At 43.1% G+C, this 27,707-nt stretch overlaps 1 protein-coding gene across 1 annotated transcript; it reads right to left on the minus strand.

Moving 5' to 3' along the window:
* Nucleotides 1-1,181: 1,181 nt before the first annotated feature.
* smim20 (small integral membrane protein 20) lies at nt 1,182-16,406 on the minus strand. The gene is made up of 3 exons (XM_060831376.1): nt 16,226-16,406; nt 9,048-9,104; nt 1,182-2,358 (listed from the first exon to the last, which is right to left on the minus strand). The coding sequence occupies exons 1-3, from the start codon at nt 16,332-16,334 to the stop codon at nt 2,321-2,323; spliced, it is 204 nt and encodes a 67-aa protein (XP_060687359.1). The 5' UTR covers nt 16,335-16,406; the 3' UTR covers nt 1,182-2,320.
* Between the last annotated feature and the right edge of the window lie 11,301 nt (nt 16,407-27,707).

Genomic DNA, 27,707 nt, shown 5'->3' on the forward strand with positions numbered 1-27,707 from the left:
GACAAGTTGGACCAAAGGGTCTGTTTCCGTGCTGTACATCTTTATGACTCTTAAGTGCTTTGCAAGTGTTGAAATACATGAAAGATGCCTATCAGCCTGTACCAAAAATCCTATCAATAACAAAGATAATGACAAATCAGCAGCAATGTTTAGGGATACATAATAGTCAGGGCACCAGCAGAATACATACTTTCTGGGAATGCATGGAATCTTTCACAGCTACCCAGGGGAAGGGAGTTTAATGCTTGATCTCAAAGATGAATTTTTATTACATCTTCAAGTTCATAAGATTTTTTAAAAAAATAAACAAGTGAGGATATCAAAGAAAAAAAGGATCAACCACAGCAAATGAAACTCAGGTACAGATCAGCCATTTTCTAACTGAATGGTGGGCTGATGAACTAATGTTCCTACATTTTGATTGGCATTATTAATTGGAGACAATGTTATGTTGCAGTTGATAAAATGTGGAGCTGGAAAAGCACAGCAAGTCAGACTGATGCTGTCTGACCAGCTGTGCATTTCTAGCTCCACGTTTTATCGTCTGACTTCCAGCATTTGCAGTCCTTACTGTTTCCAATGTAATATGGCATGCTTGTGTTTATTAGATACTAGATTAGGAGTGCTCAAATTGGTTTAACAAGGAACTTTTTAAAATGAGAATAAGAGCACCTCATCCTACCAATGATGGATTAAGAGGCCAGTGTACCATCCAGTTCTCAAACGTGATTTTTTTTTGCCACTTTTTGGTTGATTTAAAACACCTCCTTTTGTAGCCCAGCTTATGAATAATTTTTATGCATTTGGTCAATATCCAATTTATATCATGCAACATGATAATTTCAGCTACATGTTCTCTTATAAACATTCAACACTAAGGTGCAATAGATAGGAGACAAAACTCAAAATATGTATACAGATAGATGAGTATGATTGATACTCTCTTTTGCTGATCTTTCCTGTTAAGTAAATTCAAATCATTTTAAAATAAGTTTATTTTTCACTGCATTAAGTAAACGACAACAAGCAGTTCCTGGAACTTGCCACCTTGGTGCTCAAATTGAGAAAACTTCTACGTAATACTCTTTATTGTTCTTTCAAACCCAACTGTATACATCTGTAAATAAAATGATTGTATAAACAATGCAATTCACTTTTTAACAAAGAAATAGTCAGGGGAGCATGATTACAGTTTTTTTTATTCAATGAAACACTTCATAACACTCATTCATTAGGCAAAACACACATTTTAAGAAGTGTATACAAGTAGAATATACATATTCCAGATAAATTTGAAAGGACAGCACACAACCTTGTGAATTCAGCAGCTTTTCACTTGACATTTTTTCACCTGTGACATACTAGAAAATCCAGAAGATATGGAAACTTTGTGATTATACAGAACTATGTTCTGCTGCATTGCAAAACTTTACTCTGTAACATATTTTCTTATTTAAAATGAATATCCACAAAATTTACTTCAGGCTATTTTAGTTATTTAGATTAGATTCCCTACAGTATGGAAACAGGCCCTTCGGCCCAACAAGTCCAACCGACCCTCCGAAGAGTAACCCACCCAGACCCATTCCCCATATTCACCCCTGAATATGGGCAATTTAGCATGACCAATTCACCTACCATGCATATCTTTGGATTGTGGGAGGAAACCGCAGTACCCGGAGGAAACCCATGCAGACACAGGGAGAATGTGCAAACTCCACACAGGCAATCACAGGAATCGAACCTGGGATCCTGGTGCTGTGAGGCAGCAGTGCTAAACACTGTACCACCGTGCTGCCCCACAGGTTTTTAAAGCAAATCTATATAATTATGAAACTTTATGGATTGCTGTTTCTCCAAGTTTTTGAGATGAGAATTTTACAACTGATTGACACATTTTTGGTGACTTTAATTGGAATATCTGAAGCCACAGGTTGAACATTTTATTAATCCTTACAGCTTCATTATGTTAAAGTTATAATGTTATTTGGGATATGAGCTGACAACGTTGTTTTCCTTGTAGATTTAAAATTTTGCTTAATAAACATGTTGACCATATAGCTTGAATTTCAATAGAATCACAAAATTGCAGTTTGAGAAAAATATCCATTTTAATTGTGGCAACATTATACAGGAAAATGTTGACAATTTGGGAATTTAAATGCAAAAACGTATTTCAAACAGTGTAAATGTCGTTAATAAATTAAATGAAGGGACGAACCACAGCGTATTAGAATTCTTTCTCCACATCACGGTGACATAATTGAATAAAATAGTCAATCTCTGAAGGGTTCTTCCTTAAAACGGGTCAATCCTGAGGTTACTTCCTATTGAAGGGATCAGACCAGACTTTCATTCCTTAAAATAAAATATTCATAATGTCAATATCCCAGTATTTTGAATTTTTTGTGATGAGATTATACATTCAACGTCTTCACATTCAAGAAGGCAGGCGCAATTAAAAAAATAAACTAGTTGAAAAAATTAGAATTAAACATTTGCTGTCAAGTGAAATTTTAATTGAACAGGGGCAAGTTATATATTGTCATGAATGAGCCATGGATATGGTAGTATCCCGGTAATGTTACTGGACTGGTATCCCAGAGACAAACTAATATTCTACAGACGTACATTCAAACCCCACCACTGCAGCTCAGAAATTCAAGGTGAACTTATGAAATAAATCTGAAACAAAAGAAACTGTCAATATAAAACTACTGGATTGGTGTGAAAACCCAACTAGTTCACTAATGTTTCAAAGAAAAGGAAACCTGACATCTTTATCTGATCTAGCCTATATATCTGACCAAAGTTACAGCAATATGCTTGACACCTAACTTTACTCAAGATTTGGAGATGCCAGTGTTGGACTGGGGTATATAAAGTTAAAAATCATAACGCCAGGTTATAGTCCAACGGGTTTATTTGGAAGTACTAGCTTTTGGAGTGTTGCTCCTTCATCAGGTGGTTGTGGAGTATAAGATCATAAGACACAATTTATAGCAAATGTTTACATGTGATGTAACTAAAATCACATGTTGAAAAAGACCTAGATTGTGTGTTAAGTCTCTCATCTTTTAGAATGACCATGTTGGTTTCAGTTCTTTCATATGTAAATTGCAGAACATTTTTAAAGTTACATTCTCGCGTGAATAATTGGTGTCATGCCAGCCCAGATAATGCACTGCCCTGTGTGATACTATCTGTGCTACAATGTTCAGACTGATTCTAATCTAAAGAAGGGATTTACAGAATTTTACATGGATTCATGCAATTTTTGAGCAAAGTAAAATGTAATTCTGCAAGTACAAATTCACCCTACAAACTTATAGTATTTGGGTGTGTGCACGTGGATGTGGGTTATGAGTGTCTGAAAGAGTCTGTATGTGTGAGAGTGAGAGTGTAAAGAGATATAAAAAACAGGCAACTGACTGTGTGGAGTTTGCACATTCTCCGCGTGACTGTGTGGGTTTCCTCCGGGTGCTCTGGTTTCCTCCCACTGTCCAAAGATATGCAGGTCAGGTGAATTGGCCTTGCTAAATTGCCCATAGTATTAGGTGAAGGGGTAAATGTAGGGGTGTGGGTGGGTTGTGCTTCGGTGGGTCGGTGTGGACTTGTTGGGCCGATGGGCCTGTTTCCACATTAAGTAATCTAATCTAATCTAAATCTGAGAGAGAGTGCATGTGCGTGAGTGTGGGAGTGTATGTGTGAGCATGAGTGTCTGCATGAGTGTGCGCGCGTAGGAGTGAGTGCACTCATAGACAGACAGTCAGACATACACACTCTTACAGAAACACACACTCCTCCAGACCCCCTCTCATACAGGTCGGCCAGCATCCAAAGAGCAGGAAAATCGACGTTTCGGCCATGAGCCCTTCTTCAGCTCATGCCCGAAACGTCGATTCTCCTGTTCCTTGGATGCTGCCTGACCTGCTGCGCTTTTCCAGCAACACATTTTCAGTTCTGATTTCTAGCATCTACAGTCCTCACTTTCTCTCTCTTATACACTCACACATGCACCCTCTCACAGACTTATACGCCTTTACACTCTCACACTTATAAGAGGATTGGAATATAAAAGCAGTGATGTGCTTCTGAGACTTTATAAAGCTCAAGTTAGGCCCCATTTGGAATACTGTGTCCAATTTTGGGCAACACCTCAGGAAGTACATACTGGCACTGGAGCGTATCCAGCGGAGACTCACACGGATGATCCCTGGAATGGTAGGCCTAACATGATGATTGGCTGAGGATCCTGGGATTGCATTCATTAGAGTTCAGAAGACTGAGGGGAGATCAAATAGAAACTTACAAGATAATGCATGGCTTAAAAAGGGTGGATGCTGGTAAGTTATTTCCATTTAGGCAGGGAGACTACAGCATTTTCCCAGTAACCTTGTGACATCAAGAATTTATCAATCTCTGCCTTGAACACATTTAGCGTCCCGGCCTCCACTAAACTCTGCAGCAATTAATTCCACAGGCCCACCACTCTATGGCTGAAAAAATGTCTCCGCATTTCTGTTCTGAATTGACCCCCGCTAATTCTAAGGCTGTGTCCACATGTCCTAGTCTCCTTGCCTAACGGAAACAATTTCCTAGCGTCCACCCTTTCCACGCCATGTATTATCCTCTAAGTTTCTATTAGATCTCCTCTTAATCTTCTAAACTCCAATGAATACAATCCCAGGATCCTCAGCCGTTCCTCATATGTTAGACCTACCATTCCAGGGATCATCCATGTGAATCTCCGCTGGACATGCTCCAGTGCCAGTATGTCCTTCCTGAGGTGTGGGGACCAAAACTGGACACAGTCCTCCAAAATGGGGCCTAACCAGAGCTTTATAAAGTCTCAGTAGCACAACAGTGCTTTTATATTCCAACCCTCTTGAGATAAATGACAACATTGCATTCGCTTTCTTAATCACGGGCTTAACCTGCATGTTTACCTTTAGAGAATCCTCGACTAGCACTCCCAGATCCCTTTGTACTTTGGCCTTATGAATTTTCTCACTGTTTAGAAAGTAGTCCATGCTTGTATTCTTTTTTTCAAAGTGCAAGACCTCGCATTTGCTCACATTGAATTCCATCAGCTATTTCCTGGATGACTCTCCCAAAACTGTCTAGATTCTTCTGCAGCCTCCGCACTTCCTCAGTACTACCTGCCTGTCCACCTAACTTCGTATCATCGGCAAACTTTGTTAGAATGCCCCCAGTCCCTTCGTACAGATCATTAATGTGTAACGTGAACAGCTGCAGCCCTAACACTGAACCCTGCGGGACACCGCTTGTCACCGGCTGCCATTCCGAAAAAGAACCTTTAATCTCATCTCTCCGCCTTCTGTCAGACAGCCAATTCTCAATCCATGCCAGTAGCTCACCTCGAACACCATGGGTCCTCAACTTACTCAGCAGCCTCCCGTGTGGCACCTTATCAAAGGCCTTTTGGAAGTCTAGATAGACCACATCCACTGGGTTTCCCTGGTCTAACCTACTTGTCAACTCTTCAAAGAATTCCAACAGGTTTGTCAGGCACGACCTACCCTTACTAAATCCATGTTGACTTGTTCTAATCCGATCCTGCTCTTCCAAGAATTTAGAAACCTCATCCTTAATGATGGATTCTAGAATTTTACCAACAACCGAGGTTAGGCTAATTGGCCTATAATTTTCCATCTTTTGTCTTGAACCTTTCTTGACCAAGGGGGTTACAATAGCGATCTTCCAATCATCCAGGACTTTCCCTGACTCCAATGACTTTTGAAAGATCTCAACCAACGCCTCCGCTATTTCCTCAGCCACCTCCCTCAGAACTCTAGGATGTAGCCCATCGGGGCCAGGAGATTTATCAATTTTAGCTTTTCTAGCACTTTCTCTTTTGTAATGGCAACCGTTCTCAACTCAGCCCCCTGACTCCCTTTAATTGTTGGGATATTACTCATGTCTTCCACTGTGAAGACTGACGCAAAGTACTTGTTAAGTTCTCCAGCTATTTCCTTATCTCCCATCACTAGGCTTCCAGCATCAGTTTGAAGTGGCCCAATGTCTACTTTTGCCTGTCTTTTATTTCTTATGTATTGAAAGAAATTTTTACTATAATTTTTAATATTACTGGCTAGTCTACCTTCATATTTGATCCTCTCCTTCCTTATTTCTCTCTTTGTTATCCTCTGCATGTTTTGTAGCCTTCCCAATCTTGATTTCCCAGTGCTCTTGGCCACTTTATAGGATCTCTCTTTTTCTTTAACACATTTCCTGACTTCCTTTGTCAGCCATTGCTGTCTAATCCCTCCCTGGATAATCTTTCTTTTCTTGGGGATGAACCTCTATACAGTGTCCTCAAGTATACCCACAAACTCCTGCCATTTCTGTTCTACTGTCTTCCCCGCTAGGTTCTGCTTCCAGTCTATTTTCGTCAGTTCCTCTCTCATGCCCTCATAATTACCTTTATTTAACTGTAACACCATTACATCCGATTTTGCCTTCTCTCTTTCAAACTGCAGACTGACCTCTACCATATTACGATCGCTGCTTCCTAAGTGTTCCCTTACTTTAAGATTTTTTATAAAGTCTGGTTCATTACATAGCACTAGGTCCATAACAGCCTGCTCCCTTGAGGGCTCCATGACAAGCTGTTCCAAAAAGCCATCCTGTAAGCATTCCATGAATTCCCTTTCTTTGGATCCACTGGCAACATTATTTACCCAGCCCACCTGCATATTGAAGTCTCCCATGATCACCGTGACCTTGCCTTTCTGACATGCCTTCTCTATTTCCTGGTACATGTTGCGCCCCTGGTCCTGACCACTGTTAGGAGGTCTGTACATAACTCCCATTATGGTTTTTTTGCCTTTGTGGTTCCTCAATTCCACCCACATAGACTCCACATCATCCGACACTATGTCATTCAGCGCCACAGATTTAATTTTGTTCTTAACTAACAAGGCAACCCCACCCCCGCTGCCCACCTTTTCTATAAGTTGAAAATCTTTAGATGCTTAACTGCCAGTCATGACGCCCCTGCAACCACGTCTCTGTGATGCCTACCACATCATAATCATTCACGATGATCTGTGCCATTAGTTCATCTGCTTTGTTACAAATGCTACGAGCATTCAGGTAAAGTGCCTTAATGCTAACTTTCTTATCATTAGAGATATTGGAAGTCATAAGATGTCCTGTTATCCTTCCTTTTTGCTGCATTCCCAGTCTGCCTCAAGTTTAAATCTGCCTGCACACATGCTATCCTGCTGCTTATCTTTCCATTTAACTCCATACTCACTGTTGCTTTCACTTTCCCTTCAATTTAGAACAGAAATGAGGAGACATTTCTTTAGCCAGAGAGTGGTGGGCCTGTGGAATTCATTGCCACAGAGCGCAGTGGAGGCCGGGATGTTGGGTGTCTTCAAGGCAGAGATTGATAAATTCTTGATCTCGCAAGGAATTAAGGGCTACGGGGTGAGTGCGGGTAAGTGGAATTGAAACACCCATCAGGCATGATTAAATGGCGAAGTAGACTTGGTGGGTGGATGGCCTTGCTCCCACTCCTATGTGTTAAGTATTATACACATATACACACTCTCTCACAGTCATTCATAAATCACTCCCCACACCCCTTCCCACCCACCCCACACATTTAAGCAAAAATATAATTTCACTGGAGGCAGTTCAGTGAAGGTTCACTTGGGTGATCCACAGAATGGAGTGACTGTCTTATGATCAAAGGTTAAAAAGGTTTGGACTCTACTCACTGCAGTTTAGAAGAATGAGAGGTGGTCTCATTGAAACATATAAGATTAAGGGGCTTGACAAGGTAAATGCTGAGAGGATGTTTCCCCTCATGGAAGAGTCTAGGACCAGCAGGCACAATCAGAATAAAGGGGCACAAATTTGAGACTGAATGAGAAGGCATTTCTTCTCTCAGAGGGTTGAGTGTCTTTGGGACAACTTGCCACAGATTTGTCAGGGCAGAGTCCTTATGTATATGTAAGGCTGATCTGATATTCTCCATATCTACTTTCCTACACTTTTACAGTAACCCATGATTCCCCTAAGGATTCTATTGAATGGTGGAATCAGCTTGAGGCATCAAATGTCCTACTCCTGCTCCTATTTCTTATGATCCTATTGAACAACTCTGGCAGCTCGGAAATGACACCTATAAGGCAATACAGGATATCTGCTGTAGAAGTGCAGACTGTGATCCAGCAGGCAGGTAACCAAGTCTAGTTTAATGAGGGATGAACAAAAGCATCCAGGAAGAGCATCAGGAGTAACTTAAAATGACATGTTACCCCGGTGATCAATGACAGGTCCACATGCCTGCTAAACAGCAGAAAAAGTATGTTTTTAATAAAGCTAAGCAACACTACATTCAGTGAATCAGGTCAAAGCTCTGGTGTCCTGCCACATCCTGTAATGATTAGTAATAGCAATTAAGCAAATAAAATGAGGAGCCTCGATTTATATCTGTTACAACAATACCCACTTGCTATGAATTACAGAAATAAAACTAAATTGTGATTCTACTAACTGCATCAAAATAAAGCAATGCTATCTGGTTAAATTTGCAGAATATCTACCTGCGTAACAGCCATTTCATCAGTCAAATCTTAAGACACAAATCTATGGATTCCAATATGTTGACTGTTGGTTTTTGAGTGTTTATTAGACAAAGAAAAACACAAGACAACATGATCTGCAAGGATATTCACTGGTCTAACCTCAAGACTGCATAATAAATTATTTATTTTATATTAAAGCAAATTAAACTTTAAATAAGGTGGCTGCATTTTAATCTTCTATGATAAATATATAGTAGCATATATAAATATAAATATAGAGTAGGCCATTTGGTCCTTTGAGAATGCTTCACCATTCAATATGATTTTAGCTGATCCGCCAACTCCATACCCTCTTCCTGTTTTCTCACCATGCACGATGATACCTTTAGTGCTAAGATTTATATCTAAGTCCTTCTCAATACCATTCAATGCTTTGGCCTCAAATACTTTGTGACAGAGAATAGACTGATTCTATATACTCACCTCCAGGTTGAATTTCCTCCTGCTTTATTCCAGTTCGGTTCACCTTTTGTTCTTGCCCTGTTTAAAAAGCAGTCAAGTAATTATTCTGCATTCTTTCCAAAATACTATTCATCCTAGGGAGGCGATGGTAACATCACTGAATTCATAATCCAGAGGTCCAGGCTAATGTTGTGGTGACATAGAGTTTAATCCCACCAGTGCAAATGTTACAATTTGAATTCAATCAATAGATGTAAAATTAAAAGCTAATTTCAAGATGATCGTTATCACAAAAAGCCCATCCAGTTCACTAATGTTCCTTCAGGAAGGAAACCTGGCTTGCATGTGATTCCTGGCCTATAACACTGTGGTTGACTCTTCCTCTGAAATGACTGAGCAAGCCACTCAGTTGTATCAAACTACTACGAAGTTGAAGAAAATTGAATGGACAACTGATCATTGACCTAGGCACTGGAAGCGACAATGACAACAAACCTGTTCACCCTGCAAAGTCCTATGTATGAAACACTAGGGAACTGTGTCAAAATGGGACAGCTGCCCCAAAGATTAATCAAGCAGCAGCCTGACACAGTCAAACTCATTAAATTATTCCTCACAAAGGAAGTCCTAGGTACCATCATCACCATTCCCAAGTATGTCCTGTCTACCAGCATGACAGACACACCAAATGTGGAGACAAAGTGGTATCGGGTTGGGAAAGATTGAACTTGAGTCCTTAACATTGATTAGAGTAAAAAGTGAGGTTTGCAGATGCTGGTGATCAGAGCTGAAAATGTGTTGCTGGTTAAAGCGCAGCAGGTCAGGCAGCATCCAAGGAACAGGAAATTCGACGTTTCGGACAAAAGCCCTTCATCAGGAAGGGCCTTCATGATGAAGGGCTTTTGCCCGAAACGTCGAATTACCTGTTCCTTGGATGCTGCCTGACCTGCTGCGCTTTAACCAGCAACACATTTTCAGCTCCTTAACATTGATGTCTCAAGGCATCAAGATATGAATCATTTTCAGAAATGCTGATTCATCACAGGCTCATCCTAAGGTGTCCAGCATCATAGATACCAAATCAATTCACTCTATATGAAGTCAAGAGATAGCTGAAGGAATTTGCTACTGCAAAGCCTATGGGCCCCAACAATATGCGAACAACAGTACCAAATAGCTAACCTGTGTAAGTACAGCCATAATGCTGTCATTTACACAAAAATGTAAAAACATTAGCAAGTTGCTTTGTCCACAAAAACAGGACGAAACAATCCAGCAAGAGTGATTGCCCTTGACATCAAGATATGTTTGACTGAATTTGGCATTATGGAGCTCTAGCAAAATTAGTGTCAATGGAAAGTTAAGGGAAAAATCTACACCAGCTTGTGTACATTATTACAAAGGAAGATGGTTGGATGTCAATCATCTCAATCCAAGGACAGATGTTGTCAAACTTGAAAGGGTACAGGAATGATTTACAATAATGCTGCTAGGTTTAGGGAGTATGAGCTATAGGGAGAGGCTGAATGGACTGGGGCTATTTTCCTTGGCGCATTGGAGGCTGAGGGGTGATCTTATAGAGGTTAATGAATTCATGAAGGGCATGGACAGGGTAAATAGACGAGGTCTTTTCCCTCGGGTCGGAGAGTCCAAAACTATAGGTGTAAGGCAAGGGGGATAGATTTAAAAAAGGGAATTAAGGGGCAACTTTTTCCGCACAGGGTGGTGCGTATATGGAATGAGCTGTTAGAAGAGGTGGAGGAGGTTAACACAAGACAACATTTAAATGGCACCTGGATGAGTAAACAAATAGGAAGGGTTTAAGTGGGATGTAGGCCAAATGCTTGCAAATGGGAGTATATTTATTTAGGAAATCTAGTCAGCTGGATGAGTTAGACTGAACAGTCTGTTTAGGTACAGTATATCTCTATGATATCAATGCAGGTGTTCCTCAGTGTGGTGTTCTAGGTCCAGCTGCCTTTAACTGCTTCATTAATGACCTTCCATCCACCACTCGTTTACAGTGGAATTGGAAGTGAGATTTACACAATGTTTAGCATCATTTGTGCCGTACCCCAATTACTGAAGTAAACCATGGCTGAAAACAGCAAGACCAGGACAACATTCAGTCTTGAGCAGACATGGTCGCAAGTAATATTTGTATGACTTAGATGTCAGGCAACAATCATCGCCAACAAGAGAAAAATTAACCATCTCTCCATAATGGGGTTATCATGACTGAATTCTCCATTAATAACATCTTGGGGGTTAGTATTGACCTTAAACTGAACTGCAGCAGCTATAACTATTACCACGGCTACAAGAGCAGTCAGTATTAGTCTCTATGATGGAACTGGTCAAAGCATTCGGCTGGAGATCCAAGATGGCGGCGACTCAGCAAGTCTGAGTCTACAGAGCCCTTCCCAAAACCTGGGAAAAGTGAGTTTCCTGCCCCCACCACACTTGCCAAACCACCCAAAAAATTTCTTTAATCTTAATTAGCTGCTGAATATTATATTTAAATAGTCTAATACTGAGTGGATAATGAGTAAATCAAAGGGACCCCGCAGCTCTCAGAAAACAAAGACCCCTCCCCCACCCTCCTCTCCTCCTCCGGCTGCAGCTGATGTAAAAACAGGCCTTGTAGAGATGATTGCCAGGCTGGAAACGACACTCGTCAATTTCATTGCAGAATCCCGACAGAGATGGAATGCATTCGAAGAAAAGCTGCAGAAACAGAATCAAACCATGGAGGAGCTGCAGGGCCGAGTGGAGGGGACGGAACTAAAGGCCACGACCTCCGAGGCTGCAGCTCAAACAGCTGCAGAACAGGTGCGAGCTCTGGAGCAGAGAGTCAGGGCCTTTGAAATTTACATCGATGACCTGGATAATAGAAATCGGAGAAAAAATATTCGGTTGCTGGGCCTTCAAGAGCAAGAAGGGAAAGAACAGTTAGTAGTATCTCTGGAGCGATGGCTGCCCCAGCTTTTAAACCTGGGGGCTGAAACTGACCGGGTAAGGGTGGAGTGGGCCTACCGGGTCGCAGTACGCGGATCTGGCCCAAACCAGCGCCCACGCCCAGTCCTGTTCTGGCTGCAGAGTTATAGGGAGAGGCAGATACTCCTGGATGCCTCCAGAAAGCTTGGAAAGGATCCTAAAGCTATGATTCATGAAGGATCCAAGATTATGTTATTTCAGGACTTCTCCCCGGCTTTGGCACGAAGAAGGAAGGCGTTTGATGAGGTGAAGAAATGTTTAAGGGACTTAGATATTCAATACACCTTACGCTACCCAGCGACGTTATGCTTTACCCACGAAGGATCCGAGTATAATTTTAGATCATTGGAAGAGGCCAAGAAACTTTTAGACTCGGTTAAATAAATCGTAAGAGACAATTTATGTTGGCTTGCCTCTCCCTCACTCCGTGGGGAGAAATGGATACTTTATTCTACTTTACTTTTGCCTCTGGGAGCGGGGTTGTCTTCCTTGCTATGTTATTATACTTAACTGTAATCTGTTGGAGTTGTAATTTTATAGTTATGTGTGTTTGTACGTGGCATTGATGCTATTAGATATACTCAGGTATGGGTGGGGAGGGGTGGGGGTGCGGCGCTCACTGTTAACTCTAGCTCGGTATTATATCTAAATCCTATTAAGGAGCGCCCGGGTCGAGGGTGGGACACTGTTTGGGAGAGGATATGGTGGAACGTTGGAAAGGTAGTAAGGCCCCCTGAGAACAAGGGGGAAGATCTCCATTCAAACATGTTTAATTTTTTTTTTGTTCTTATTGTTTGGAAATAGCTTCCTTTTTATCATACTGTTATGAGTGTATTAGAGAACATTTTCTCTTATTTGAAGGATGTAAGCGACTCAACTATACACTCTGGATGATTGTGGATTAGTTGAATTTTGATGATTATATATTTAAGATTTATTTTTATATTAATGTTTGTGCTTGAAAATTCTGCTTATTTTTGTAAATTTGTCAAAATGTTAAATTCCCAATAAAAATATCTATAAAAAAAAAGCATTCGGCTGTTACCTGAAAGGTTGGTACTTCAAGGCCATCTAAGATGAAACACTTACTATAACAGGGTCTTGTGCACTGTGGTAGCTTGCCTACTTCTGAACCAAGAAGCCCCAGATTTACATATTACTTGTTCAGAAGGGTGTCACAACTTAAAGTCATTGAGATGTACAGCACAGAAACAGACCCTTCAGTCCAACTTGTCCATGCTGACCAGATATCCTAACCCAATCTAGTCTCACCTGCCAGCATCCAGCCCATGTTCCTCCAAATGCTTCCTATTCATATACCCATCCTATGCCTTTTAAATGCTGCAATTGTACCAGCTTCTACCATTTCCTCTGGCAGCTCATTCCATACATGTACTACGCTCTGCATGAAAAAGTTGCCCCTGAGGTCTCTTTTATATCTTTCCCCTTTCACCCTAAACCTATGCCCTCTAGTTTTGGACTTCACCACCCCAAGGAAGAGACTGTGTCTCTTTATCCTATACATGCCCTCATGATTTTATAAATCTTATTCTATAAGGTCACCCCTCAACCTCCAATGCTCCAGAAAAACAGTCCCAGCTGAACACTGCTAAGAAAATATCCACAACAGCCAAGCCAGAGGCAGGAAATTCTGCATCAAATTCTTCCCATTTCTGCAAAGACACAATCTACAAGCCACAAATCAGAAGTGTGATGAAATACTCTTCATTTGCCTGGATGGATGCAATTCCACCAACATGCAGAACAGAACACTTTACTAGCACCTCATCTGGTACGGTCACTCCTTTCACTAACATTACACAATACCAGCAGTGTGTACCATTGATAAGATGCACTGCAGAAATCACACAGATGCCTTTAACAGCACCTTCCCAACCTATGGTCTTTACACAATGAACAAGGATTGCAGATGAATGGGATCATGTCTTCTGCCAGTTCCCCTTAAGGAAAGCAATCTTGACTTGGGACTGTATCACAGTGCTTCCATTGTCACTGGATTAAAACCTAGAAAAGCCCTTCTTAATTGCTCTGTGAGTGCATCCCTAACCCAAAGGCTGCAGCAGTTCAAGAAGGCAGCTCACCATTACCTTATCAAGAACTTTGGCAATATGAAATGAATACTGGTACACAAATGATAGAAACAAAAAAAAACTCATGCTTCTGCATGCCCAACAGTGGAACTTACTGTGAAGTTAAAATATTCAGGAACAAGTAGTTTGACATTACAAATAACAAATTTCATCTGAACTGAATAAAATTGTGACATATCTCTTCAGTAATGTTAAGAAAACACATCTATAATCTGATTTCATGCGAGATTATTTAGAGGTGTCAGCCACAATCTTCGAATTCTTCTTAGATTAAATTATGATGCCTGAGGACTAGGGGTCTGTACATATGAGCCACTCATTCAAAAAAAGGTAAACATTGAATCTGGTAATCATATCCTAGTGAGTCAGTTTAACATCAATGGCAGTGAACAATTTAAATATGGCATAAGCAAAAATGGCTAATTACTTGGATAATCATGAACTGATAAAAGGTGGCAAGCATGGAATTGTTAAAGTCAAATTACGTATGACTAATTTGACTGCATTTTCAGTGCTGTTAAAGTTGAAGCTTGCTTTTTAACGACTTGTTTTCAGAATGAGAGTAGCATTGGCAAGGTCACCATTTATTGCCCATCTCTAATTGGCATGGAGAGGATAAGGGTGAGCCATTTTCTTAAATTGCTGGAGTCCATATGTAGGCACACCCACAGTGTTGTGATAGAGGGAGATCCAGGATTTTGACCCACCAACAGTGCCTGAACACTAGCGTATAATATGGGGGGGGGGGCGCTTGCAAAAGTAACATGGAAAATAAAAGCAACAGTAGGCATTTGTCCCAAGGAGCACAGTCTACCACTCAACATAATAATCATGGCTGAATTCTCCTTTTCAAGGTGTGATTTACAAAGATGTTGCCAGGGTTGAAAGATTTCAGCTACACAGAGAGGCTGAACAGGCTGGGGCTGTTTTCCTTGCAGGGTTGGAGGCTGAGGGGTGACCTTATAGGGGTTTACAAAATTATGAGGGGCATGGATAGGATAAATAGACCAAGTCTTTTCCCTGAGTGGGGGAGTCGAGAACTAGAGGGCATTGGTTTAGGAAGAGAGGGAAAAGATACAAAAGAGACCTAAGGGACAACTTTTTCACACAGAGGGGTATGTGTATGGAATGAGCTGGCAGAGGAAATGGTGGAGGCTAGTACAATAACAACATTTAAAAGGCATTTGGTTGGATGGATGTACGAATAAGAAGAGTTTGGAGAAATATGGGCCAGGTGCTAGCAGGTGGGATTAGATTGGGTTGGGATATCTAGTCGACATGGACCAGTTGGACAGTTCCATCCTATACATTTCTATGACTTTATGTGGAGGTGCCGGTGTTGGACTGGGGTGGACAAAGTGAAAACTCACAGAATACCAGGTTACAGTCACAACAGGTTTATTTGGAAGTACGAGCTTTCGGAGCACTGCTCCTTCATTAGTTAGCTGACTACCTGATGAAGGAGTGATACTCCGTAAAGCTAGTATAGGTTGACCGCCATATCTGCGGGTCTGGTTTCCGCGGTTTCAGTTACCCTCAGTCTACCGTATCCCAAACACATTACAGGGAACATTCCAGAACCAGGGAGCTGCCAGGAAGGTAAATTTCCTATTTAAAGGGAATGAGTTCATGACTATCCATGGTTTTGGGCTTCCATGGTAGATCTTGGAACATATCCCCTGCAGATACAGAGGGAACACTGTCCTTCTAAATAAACCTGTTCGACTAAAACCTGGTGCTGTGTGATTTTTTAAAAAATCTTCCTCCATTTCAACACCATGCCCCTTGGCACTGCTAACCTTGAGAAAAGTATTTATTTTTAAAACACATTGAGCGAACTGGCCCCCACGGCCTTCTGTGGTAAGAGAAGGCCACAGATTCATCACCTTGAGAGAAAACAGCTCCCTTTCAATCCAAAATGGCCAGTCGCACATCCCCAGGCCATGACCCTTACGGTGGAGGCTACGCCCGGGGAAAACAGCACCACCGCATCCGGGGTGGGAGCCAGCCGTGCCCGCAACCACCGGCCCACCTCCGCCGCAGACTGTTGCCCTTCCACAACCCCTCCCTTTCTCTCTCTCTCTCACTCACTGTATTGCTCAGTGTAAATCAGCGGCCGAAAGTAGATGGGGTAAAAGGCAGCTCCCAGCAGAGCAGCGAAGCCACCGAACAAGAAGACCACCCGCGCATGCCCGGCCATGGCGCACGCGGACAAAGCTGACGAACGGGTTACCCTCCTCGACACACACACACTTCCGCTATCGGTCTCGGAATGCATGCGCGGAATGTCACGTGATCGGGCACCCGTCCGCCATCTTTGAGACGGGCGATTCCCACAGAATGGGATCGTCGAACGCACTAGCCTGCTGCGCACGCGCTGGGAGTTCCATCTGTCTGCCTTGTTGATTGTTGTTGTCTCTCTTCCAACAGTTTGCAAACCCCTACATATTTTACACAGTGGCTTCATATCATAAAACATGCTTTGTCGTGGATATTCCATAAGTTCACTTCTCAACCACTGAAAACGGTGACTTTGTGCACTTTTCATTGTACGCCTGGCTCCTTTACCTGAGGAATTAAAATGACGTTTTATTGTCAAGTGTACTGAAGTCCAGAGATACATGAGCATAGGGAAAAATATACAAAGTCACCTGTCCCTGCACCATCTTATGTACAAAGGTACGTAGGTATAAAATCTGAGGTACAGTCAGTTCTTCCATGACGCAATGGTTGTGTTATAGAGTCATAGAGATGTACAACCCTTCGGTACAAATAGTCCATGCCGACCTGACATCCCAACCTAAACTAGTCCCATTTGCCAGCACTTCGCCCATATCCCTCTAAACCTTCCTATTCATATACCCTTTTAAATGTTGCAATTGAACCTGCCTCCACCACTTTCTCTGGCAGCTCATTCCATACACGCACCATCCTCTATGTGAAAAAGTTGCCCCTTAGGTCCCTTTTATATCCTTCCCCTCTCACCCTAAACATCTCCACTAGCTCTGGATTTCCCCACCCCAGGGAAAAGACTTTGTCTATTTATCTTATCCATACCCCTCATGATTTTATAAACCTCTATGAGGTCACCCCTCAGGCTTTGACGCTTCAGGGAAAATTGAACTAGCCTATTCAGCCTCTCCCTATAGCTCAAATCCTCCAACCATGGCAAAATCCTTGCAATCTGCTTTATAGAAAAATCATGCTTTAGAAACAACGCTGTAAGTGTTGGCAATATAATCATGTTACAGCCAACACACATTTTAAAAGTTCACACTTCAGAAACAGCATCCCCAATTCATCAATCGTGTTATAGCGAATTCACGTTGATGAAATACATGTTATAGCAGAACGAACTGTACACAAAAAGAGGAACCCCGGTCAAAAGGGGATTTCTTTCAGCATCTTAACTCGCCCACTGGCAGCACTCATGGAATTGCAAGTGATAATATCCATCTGTTAAAACAAATCCTTTCTTCAAAAATAATTAGTGAGACTCTAGCTGATTTCTGTCTTCGTAAAAATGATAAGTAGAATCAGAAAAATGAGGGGAGACGTAGCAGTAAGATTGAGTCTTACAGTGACAGGCTAATGAGACAGTGTAATATACAAAGGAACCTCAATTATCCGGTTTTTGATTATCTGAATATTGGATTAACCGACAAGATCACAAGGTCCCGATTGTCAGCTAAACTATGTTATCCAGCATTCGATTATCCGGAATTTGATTAACTGAACAAAATACTCCGCTTATGGAATATCCACAACAAAGCATGTTTTATGACATGAAGCCACTGAGTAAAATATGTAGGGGTTCGCAAACTATTGGAAGAGAGACAACAACAATCAAAAAGGGAGACAGATGGAACTCCCAGCACATGCACAGCGGATTAGTGCGTTTGACGATTCCATTCTGTGGGAATCTCCCATCTCAAAGATGGCAGATGGATGCCTGATCACGTGACATTCAGCGCATGCCAGTGTCCTTCGGATAATCGAAATTCCTCTGTGTATAGAGAAAGTGAGGACTGCAGATGCTGGAGATCAGAGTTGAGAGTGTGGTGCTGAAAAAGCACAGCAGGTCAGGCAGCATCCAAGGAGCAGGAGAATTGATGTATCAGGCACAAGTCCTTCATCAGGAATGAGGCTTATGGGCCAGTGGGGCTGAGAGATAAATGGGAAGGGGGTGGGCGGAAGGTAGCTGGGAATGTGGTAGGTAGATGAATGTGGGAGGGAAAGTGATAGGTCAATCCCAGACCATCCACAACCTCATCACTTCTGGGGATCTCCCATCCACAGCCTCCAACCTCATAATCCGAGAACACTACACCGCCCAGTTTTACCTTCTACCCAAGATTCACAAACCTGACTGCCCCAGTTGACCCAGTGTCTCAGCCTACTCCTGCCCCACTGAACTCATCTCTGCATACCTTGACATTGTCCTGTCCCCCTTAGTCCGGGACCTCCCCACCTACGTTTGGGACACCACTCACACCCTTCACCTCCTCCAAGATTTTCATTTCTCCGGCACCCAATGCCTTACCTTCACCATGGACATCCAGTCCCTTTACACATCTATCTGCCATGATGAAGGCCTCCAAGGCCTCTGTTTTTATCCTCTCACGCCGACCCAACCTGTACCCTTCCACTGTAACTCTCCTTCACATGGCTGAACTGGTCTTCACCCTCAGCAACTTCTCCTTCTAATCCTCCCACTTCCTCCACACCAAAGGGGTAGCCATAGACACCTGAATGGGACCCAGCTATGCCCGCCTCTTCATCGGGTATGTGGAACAGTCCATCTTCCACAGCTACATTGGCACCGTTCCCCACCTTTTCCTCTGCTATATCAATGACTGTATCGGCGCTACCTTGTGCTCCCATGAGGAGGTTGAACAGTTCATCAAATTCACAAGCACCTTCCATCCTGACCTCAAATTCACCTGAACCATCTCAGATACCTCTCTCCCCTTCCTGGACCTCTCTTTCTCCATTTCTGGCACCAAACTAAACTCGAACATTTACTACAAACCCACCAACTCCCACAGCTACCTGGATTACACCTCCTCTCACCCTGCCTCCTGTAAAAATGCCATCACTTATTCCCAATTCCTCCGCCTCCGCCGCATCTACTCCCAGGAGGACTGATTCCAACTGGAGAATATCCCACCTGGCTTCCTCCGCCTCCGCCATATCTGCTCCCAGGAGGACTAATTCCACCAGAGAATATCCCACCTGGCCTCCTTCTTCAAAGACCACAATTTCCCCTTCTACATGATCGATGATGCCCTCCAGTGCATTTCCTCCACTTCCCGCATCACTGCCATGAACCCCACCCCTCCAATCCCAACATGGCGAGAACGACAACCCACCCCCTCGACCTGACCTTCCACTTCAGCAACCTCCGGATACATCGCATTATGCTCCGCCATTTCTGCTACCTGAAAACAGACCCCATCACCAGAGATATCTTGCCCTCCCCACCCCATTAACATTCCAGAGAGACCATTCCCTCCGTGACTCCCTTGACAGATCCACTCCCCCGACCCACGGCACCTTCCCCTGCCACCCCAAGGTGCAAAACCTGCAACCACACCTCTCCCTTCATATCCGTCTAAGGCCCCAAAGGATCCTTCCATATCCCACAGAAATTTACCTGTACCTCCACACACGTCATCTACTGTATCATTTGCACCCGATGTGGTCTCTTCTACATTGGGGAGATGGAACACCAATTTGTGGATCATTTCCAAGAATATCTCTGGGACACTGCACCAGCCAACCCCACCGCTAATGGTTGAACATTTTAATTCCCCTTTCCACTCCATCAAGGAACGCCGGTCCCGTGCCTCCTCCATTGTCAAGCCCTAACCATCTGATGCTTGGAGGAAGAATGCCTCATCTTCTGCTTTGGGACCCCAAAATTACTTGGGATTAATGTGGCTTTCACTAGTTTCCTCATCTCCCCTCCACCCAAATTATCTCAGTCCCAAGCCTCCAACACAGCACTGCCCTCTTGACCTGTCCATCTTCCAACCTCCTCCCCAACCCATCACTTTCACCCCCACCTTCATCAACCTACCACATTCCCAGCTCCCTTCCCCCAAATCCCAGAGCCCTCCCATTTATCTCTCAGCCCCACTGGCCCACAAGGCTCATTCCAGATGAAGTTGAAAAATGTGGTGCTGGAAAACCACAACAGGCCAGGCAGCATCCGAGGAGCAGGAGAATCGACCTTTCGAGCATAAACCCTTCTTCAGGAATGAGGCTGGTGTGCCAAGCGGGCTGAGATAAAAGGTAGGGGGGAAGGAATTTGGAGGACGGGTGCTGGGAATACGATAGATGGAAGGAGGTGAGGATGAGGATGATAGGCCGGAGAGGGGGTGGGGGTGGAGAGGTCAGGAAGAAGATTGCAGGTCAAGAGGGCGGTGCTGAATCCGAGGGTTGGGACTGAGATAAGGTGGGGGGAGGGGAAATGAGGAAGTTGGAGAAATCTACATTCATCCCGTGTGGTTGGAGGGTTCCGAGGTGGAAGATGAGGCGCTCTTCCTCCAGGTGTCGTGTGGCTAGGGTCTGGCGATGGAGGAGGCCAAGGACCTGCATGTCATTGGCGGAGTGGGAGGGGGAGCTAAAGTGTTCAGCCACGGGGCGATTGGGTTGGTTTGTGCGGGTGTTCCAGAGTTGTTCCCTAAAACGTTCCGCAAGTAGGCGGCCTGTCTCCCCAGTGTAGAGGAGACCACATTGAGTACAGCGGATACAGTAAATACAGCTTCCTCATTTCTCCTCCCCCCCACCTTATCTCCGGCCCAACCCTTGGATTCAGCACCGCCCTCTTGACCCGAAATCTTCTTCCTGACCTCTCCGCCCCCACCCCCTCTCCGGCCTATCACCCTCGCCCTCACCTCCTTCCACCTATCATATTCCCAGCACCCCTCCCCCAAATTCCCTCCCCCCTACCTTTTATCTCAGCCGGCTTGGCACACCGCCCTCATTTCTGAAGAAGGGCTTATGCCCGAAAGGTTGATTCTCCTGCTCCTCGGATGCTGCCTGGCCTGCTGTGTTTTTCCAGCACCACATTTTTCAACTCTGGTACTCTAGCATCTGCAGTCCTCACTTACTCATTCCTGATGAAGGGCTTGCATCCAAAACAGCGATTCACCTGCTCTTTGGATGCTGTCTGACCTGCTGTGCTTTTCCAGCAACACACTCTTGAATATAATATATATAGCATAACTGGAAGTGAGGCAAGTCATGCAACCATTCTGAGGAAGGGTCACCAGACCCAAATCATTAACTCTGATTTCTCCTCACAGATGCTGCCAGATTTGCTGAGCTTCCTGAAGAAGAGTTTATGCTTAAAATGTCGACTCTCCTGCTCCTCAGATGCTGCCTGACTGGCTGTGCTTTTCCAGCAGCACACTTATTCGACTCTGATGTTTAGCATCTGCAGTCCTCACTTTCTCCTGCTGAGTTTTTCGGTCAGCGTCTGTTTTTGTTTGCGTAAGTGATACGACCTTGCTCTGACAAGATGGAGCCATGGCAAGATGTTGTTTAGAGTTAATGTTTTCCTTACTTCAGTAGATGCTATGTGTATGCTGCATAACCAGAGGGGAAAAAAAAAGTTTTAAAAATGCACTAATGCTTGAAAATGAATGTACTGGTCAGACTGGAGCACTGTTCTGAGATATCCAAAACAGGTCTGACCAATGTGCGTCATTCACAGGTTTTACTTTTTTTTTTACCTTTTTGGGTACCAAGACCAAGAATATTATAATCATCTAAAGGCCAAAACAAAAGCATCTCTACTTTTTTGAAGACTGCAACAACAAAGATATGAATTACAGAGCACATAGGAAATTCTTGAACTTGAAAAATAATTTTTGCTCATCATAGAATGTTCTTGAGATAGTTTCTTAGAACAGCATATTTTGCAGCTGAGATGATGTGACTGGATTAGTTAATTACCTCAGTAAGGCTACCTCTCAGATAAGTAACCACAATATGATTAATGCAAGGTTTGTGAAGGTTTGTAGCTCAGGTTGAGGTTTAGGGTGTAGGTTTGCTCACTGAGCTGTCGGTTTGATATCCAGATGTTTCATTACCTGGCTAGGTAACATCATCAGTGGCGACCTCCAAGTGAAGCGAAGCTGTTGTCTCTGTTTTCTATTTATATGTTTGTCCTGGATGGGGTTCCCGGGGTTCGTGGTGATGTCATTTCCTGTTTGCTTTCATGAGGGTTGATAAATGGTATCCAGATCTATGTGTTTGTTTATGGCATTGTGGTTGGAGTGCCAGGCCTCTAGGAATTCTCTGGCATGTCTTTGCTTAGCCTGTCCCAGGATAGATGTGTTGTCCCTGTCCCTTGTAGTCCTACACACGGATGAAAAAAAACACCATTTTGACTGGGACAACACATCTATCCTGGGATAGGCTAAGCAAAGACATGCCAGAGAATTCCTAGAGGCCTGGCACTCCAACCACAACGCCATAAGCAAACACATAGATCTAGATACCATCTATCAATCTCTCAGAAAACAAACAGGAAATGACATCACCACAAACCCCAAGAACCCCATCCAGGATAAACATATAAATAGAAAGCAGAGATAACAGCTTCGCTTCACTTGGAGGTCGCCACTGATGATGTTACTGAGCCAGGTAATGAAACGTCTGGGTATCAAACCTACAGCTCAGTGAGCAAACCTACACCCTAAACAAAATGATTAAATTTGATATGGTAGTTAAATTCACAGATGACACAAAGATAGGAAGGAAAGTATGTTGTGAAGAAGACATCAGAATGTTGCAGATAGACATTACTAATTTGAGTGAGTGGTCAACAATCTAGCAGATGGAATCTAATGTGGGAAAATGTGAAGTTGTTCATTTGGTGGGAAAAGTAGGAAAAAACAGATTGTTTAATGGCAAGTCACAGGGAGACAATGATGTATTATTATTGCAGGATTAGTATTATACAGACTCAGATAACATTCTGGGAACTGAAATAACTCCACACAGGCTGGTTTTGCGTCACCAAGTCACCCTTTATTTACATGAGGTGAGTCTTTGACATTGATCTAGCTCCCTCAAAGCCAGCTGTCAGAGTGAACAGAATCTCTGACACTTCTGTTCTTATCTGTCACCCAAGGCTCTATGATTGAACCAGGTTAACAGCCCCAGTCAGGATACTTATATTGTATGAGGTCCACCTGGCTAACCTCATTACAATCACTACAGGAATCTGATTTGGAATCACACCATGGCAGATGAAGAATTTCAGCCTCAATAAAACAAAGACTAGAATCTGAAACATCTGAAAATTAAACTTGTCCACTAATGATCTTCTGTATCAGAAAATAAACCTGCCATCCCTACCTGGTCTGGCCTACATATGACTCCAGACCAACAACAATCTTTCCTGCCCTCTGAAATAGCTAGCAAACCATTCAGTTCAAGGGCAATTAGGAATGGTCAACAAATTCTGGCTCAGCTGGTGAAACCTATGTCCCATGAATGAATTAAAGAAAAACTGCAGAATCCTGAAGTGCAGAGGGATTTGGATTTCTGATGAACAAGTCATAAAACATCAGCAAAGCAGGTACAGCAAGAAAGCAAATAGGATCAAGAGTCAAGAGTCGAAAGTAGCTTCATTTGTCATTTGTACCATATACCTGTACAACTGATACATTAAAAACAAGACTGTGTTCCTCCAGGACCAAGGTGCTACATGGACAGGACAAACTACATGACTATATGCAGGGCAGCATAAAGGATGCTGTCCTTTATCACAAGAGAAATTGAAGACAAATGTAAGGTAGTTATGCAACAATTATGCAGGACATTGGTGAGACCACATCTCGAATCTGTGTGTAGCTTAATCTTCTTATTAAAAGAGAATGTGAATGCATTGGAGGCAGTTCAGAGGAGGTTAACTTGACTGATAACTGGAATGAGTGGTTCACCTTTTGAAGGTAGGGTAGTCAAACTGGGCTTGTTTCCACTGGAGATTGGAAGAGTCAGGGTGATTGGATTGAGGTGTATAAGATCCTGAATTATCTTGACAAGGTGAATATGGAAAGCATGGTTCCCCACAAAGGATGTTTGTGGTTCAGTCCAGAACAGCATGAGGGAGCTGGGTTCAATTCCAGCCTCGGGAGACTGCCTTTGTGGAGTTTGCATGTTCTCTCCGTATCTGGGTGGCTTTCCGCCTGGTGCTCCAATTTCCTCCCACAGTCCAAAGATGTGCAAGTCAGGTGGATTGGCCATGCTAAATTATCCATAATGTTCAGGGATGTGTACATTATGTGCATTAGCCATGGGAGTCACAGTGATAGGGTAGAGCAATGGATATGCGTTGAAGGGTTGGTGTGGACTCGTTGGGCCAAAGGGTCTGTTCTCACACCGTAGGATTCTTTAAAAAATACTAGGGAACAGTGTATTAAAATTTGGAGTCACCTTTCAGGGCAGAGACGAGAAGAATCTTTTTGTCAGTGAGTTATGCAATTTTGGATCTCTCCACCTCTGAAGGTGATGGAAATGCATCATTGAATATTTTTAAGATGGATTTGGATGGATTCATGTTAAGCAGGAGAGTCAAGAGTTATCGGGAGTAGATGGAAATATGGAATTCAAAACACAAACAGATCAGCCATTACCTTACTGTATAGATGAGCAGGCTCGATGAGTCAAATGGCCCACCTCTGCTCCTATTTCATATGTTGAAAATGCGTTGCTGGTTAAAGCACAGCAGGTCAGGCAGCATCCAAGGAATAGGAAATTCGACGTTTTGGGCATAAGCCCTTCATCAGGAATGATGCCCGAAACGTCGAATTTCCTATTCCTTGGATGCTGCCTGACCTGCTGTGCTTTAACCAGCAACGCATTTTCAACTGTGATCTCCAGCATCTGCAGACCTCATTTTTTACTCCTATTTCATATGGTCTATATTTGGCGATAATTGTTATGGTCACCATTACGGAGTTGAGTATTTGAATCCAGACTTTATTTATTGAATTTAAGTTCCTCCAGCTGTTGTAGTGGTATCTGATCCTGTGTTCCCAGATCATTAACCTAGGTCTCTAGATGACTAATCCAGTGATGTTACCACAGCACCACCATCACCTGCCTATAGGTGGATATTTTGCCAGGAAATCCAGAATGCCAGTGTTTTCAAACAAGGTTTAAAGGAGCAAAAACAGAAATTGTTAGAGAAATCTATACAATCTGTGAAGGATCAACGTGAGCCTTCTTCAGAACAGTTAGCAGCGAGGAAAAGGTGGCAGTGGAAACAGAGCCTAGACAGAGAGAGACAGACAGACAGACAGAGACAGAAAAGTTAGGGATTGTTGACAGTAAGCCAGGTAAAACTGAAGCTAGAGATGTGATAATAGGGTTGATGAGTATGGTTGGTAGGTTGAAAATAAGTTTCTCCAGCAATTTTCTTTTTTTGTTGTTTATTTCAGATCTCCAGCATCTGCAGTTCTATTTTAGGGTTTAAAGGAGGCTATGCTTGCTGCCAACGCAACTGCAGGGGGCCCACTTACCAATTATGCAAGCCTTGTATTATAAGGTAAATATCAGTGACACCCGTTTTCTGTTCCAGTGCATTGGCAGGAGATACACTTTTTAAAGGAAGAAAAGGAATTGTAGAGATGCAGAGTTTAAAGGAGAGTAAACCAAGCATTGACTGCTGAAGTTGAGAGTATGTTGCTGGAAAAGCACAGCAGATCAGGCAGCATCCGAGGAGCAGCTTGCTGCCTGACCTGCTGTGCTTTTCCAGCTACACATTCTCAACTCTGACCTCCAGCACCGGCAGACCTCACTGTCTCCATTGACTGCTGAAGGCCTAACTGCCAATGGATATGGAAAGAAAGCATGATGCAGGATAGTATATAGACAGTTAGTAGTGGATGAACTCAAGTTTATAGGACGTGTAGGCTGGAAGGCTGCAAGCGGAGCTAGGAATCGAAAAGAATGTCATGATTGCAAGTAATTTGAGTCACTCTGAGACAGTCACTAGTTAGTGATAAGGCTTTGAGTTTGTAGTGCAGATTGGAAGTAACAGCTTCATTCTTTCACATAACTATATGTCCACATGGAGGAATCTATCAGGATTCTACAGAAGCAATTTGACAATAGACAGTCCTGAATGGGTCAAGGAGGTGATACAGAGACAGAGCTGTCTGGACATGTGGAAGCTGACATCATGTCTTCAGAATAATATCGCCATAAAGGCAACATGTAGACATGGAAGAGTATGAGGTTGAGGATAGATCCTTGGAAGACTCCAAAAGTAACACCATGATGGGAGGAAGAGAAGTAATTCTTGGAGATGACTGGTTACATTTGGATAAGTGAGAATGAAACCAATCAGGAGTAGACAATGGAGGTAAATAGAGAAAAAGAGATATTGGAAGAGTATGCAGTAATTAACTGTGTTAAAGCCTGGTGGGATGAGCAGCAACAAGAGGAATTTAACTCCACTAGTCTTAGAGGATGCCATTTGTGATTTTTAAAGGTGAAAATCTGACAGACAAGATTCAAACGAGGGATGAAAAGCAGGTGACATCAGCTGAAACGTCAACTAATTAATGACAATCCAAAGGTACTTGAAGGCTCTAAGGTTACATTTGAAAGAGGAAGAGAGAAGCCTGTGTTGATCTGTAATCTTAGAGTAAAAAGAGTTTCAGCAGAAGCCCAAAAGTGCTACAATGCGGTGAGGGATATACTTTATATTGTGGTTCTGTTTGCTGAGCTGGGAATTTGTGTTGCAGACGTTTTGTCCCCTGTCTAAGTGACATCCTCAATGCTTGGGAGCTCAAAGTTTGTGCGAAGATTTGTAGCTCGGGTGCTTGTTGTAGTGGTTCTGTTCGCCGAGCTGGAAGTTTTAGTTGCAAACGTTTCGTCCCCTGGCTAGGAGACATCATCAGTGCTCTGGAGCCTCCTGCGAAGCGCTTCTTTGATGTTTCTTCCGGTATTTATAGTGGTCTGTCCTTGCCGCTTCCGGGTGTCAGTTTCAGCTGTCCACTGTAGTGGTTGGTATATTGGGTCCAGGTCGATGTGTTTGTTGATGGAGTTTGTGGATGAATGCCATGCCTCTAGGAATTCCCTGGCTGTTCTCTGTCTGGCTTGCCCTATGATAGTAGTGTTTTCCCAGTCGAATTCATGTTGCTTGTTGTCTGAGTGTGTGGCTACTAGGGATAGCTGGTCGTGTCGTTTCGTGGCTAGTTGGTGTTCATGTATGCGGATTGTTAGCTGTCTTCCTGTTTGTCCTATATAGTGTTTTGTGCAGTCCTTGCATGGTATTTTATAAACTACATTAGTGTTGCTCATGTTGGGTCTTGGCTCCTTTGTTCTAGTAAGTTGTTGTCTGAGCGTGGCTGTTGGTTTGTGTGCCATTATGAATCCTAAGGGTCTCAGTAGTCTGGCTGTCAGTTCTGAAACGCTCCTGATGTATGGTAGTGTGGCTAGTCCTTTTGGTTGTGGCATGTCCTCGTTCCGTGGTCTATCTCTTAGGCATCTGTTGATAAAGTTGCGCGGGTATCCGTTTTTGGCGAATACCTTGTATAGGTGT

The sequence above is a fragment of the Hemiscyllium ocellatum genome, chromosome 1 (genome assembly GCF_020745735.1).
Source record: "Hemiscyllium ocellatum isolate sHemOce1 chromosome 1, sHemOce1.pat.X.cur, whole genome shotgun sequence".
Classification (NCBI taxonomy): Eukaryota; Metazoa; Chordata; class Chondrichthyes; order Orectolobiformes; family Hemiscylliidae; genus Hemiscyllium; species Hemiscyllium ocellatum.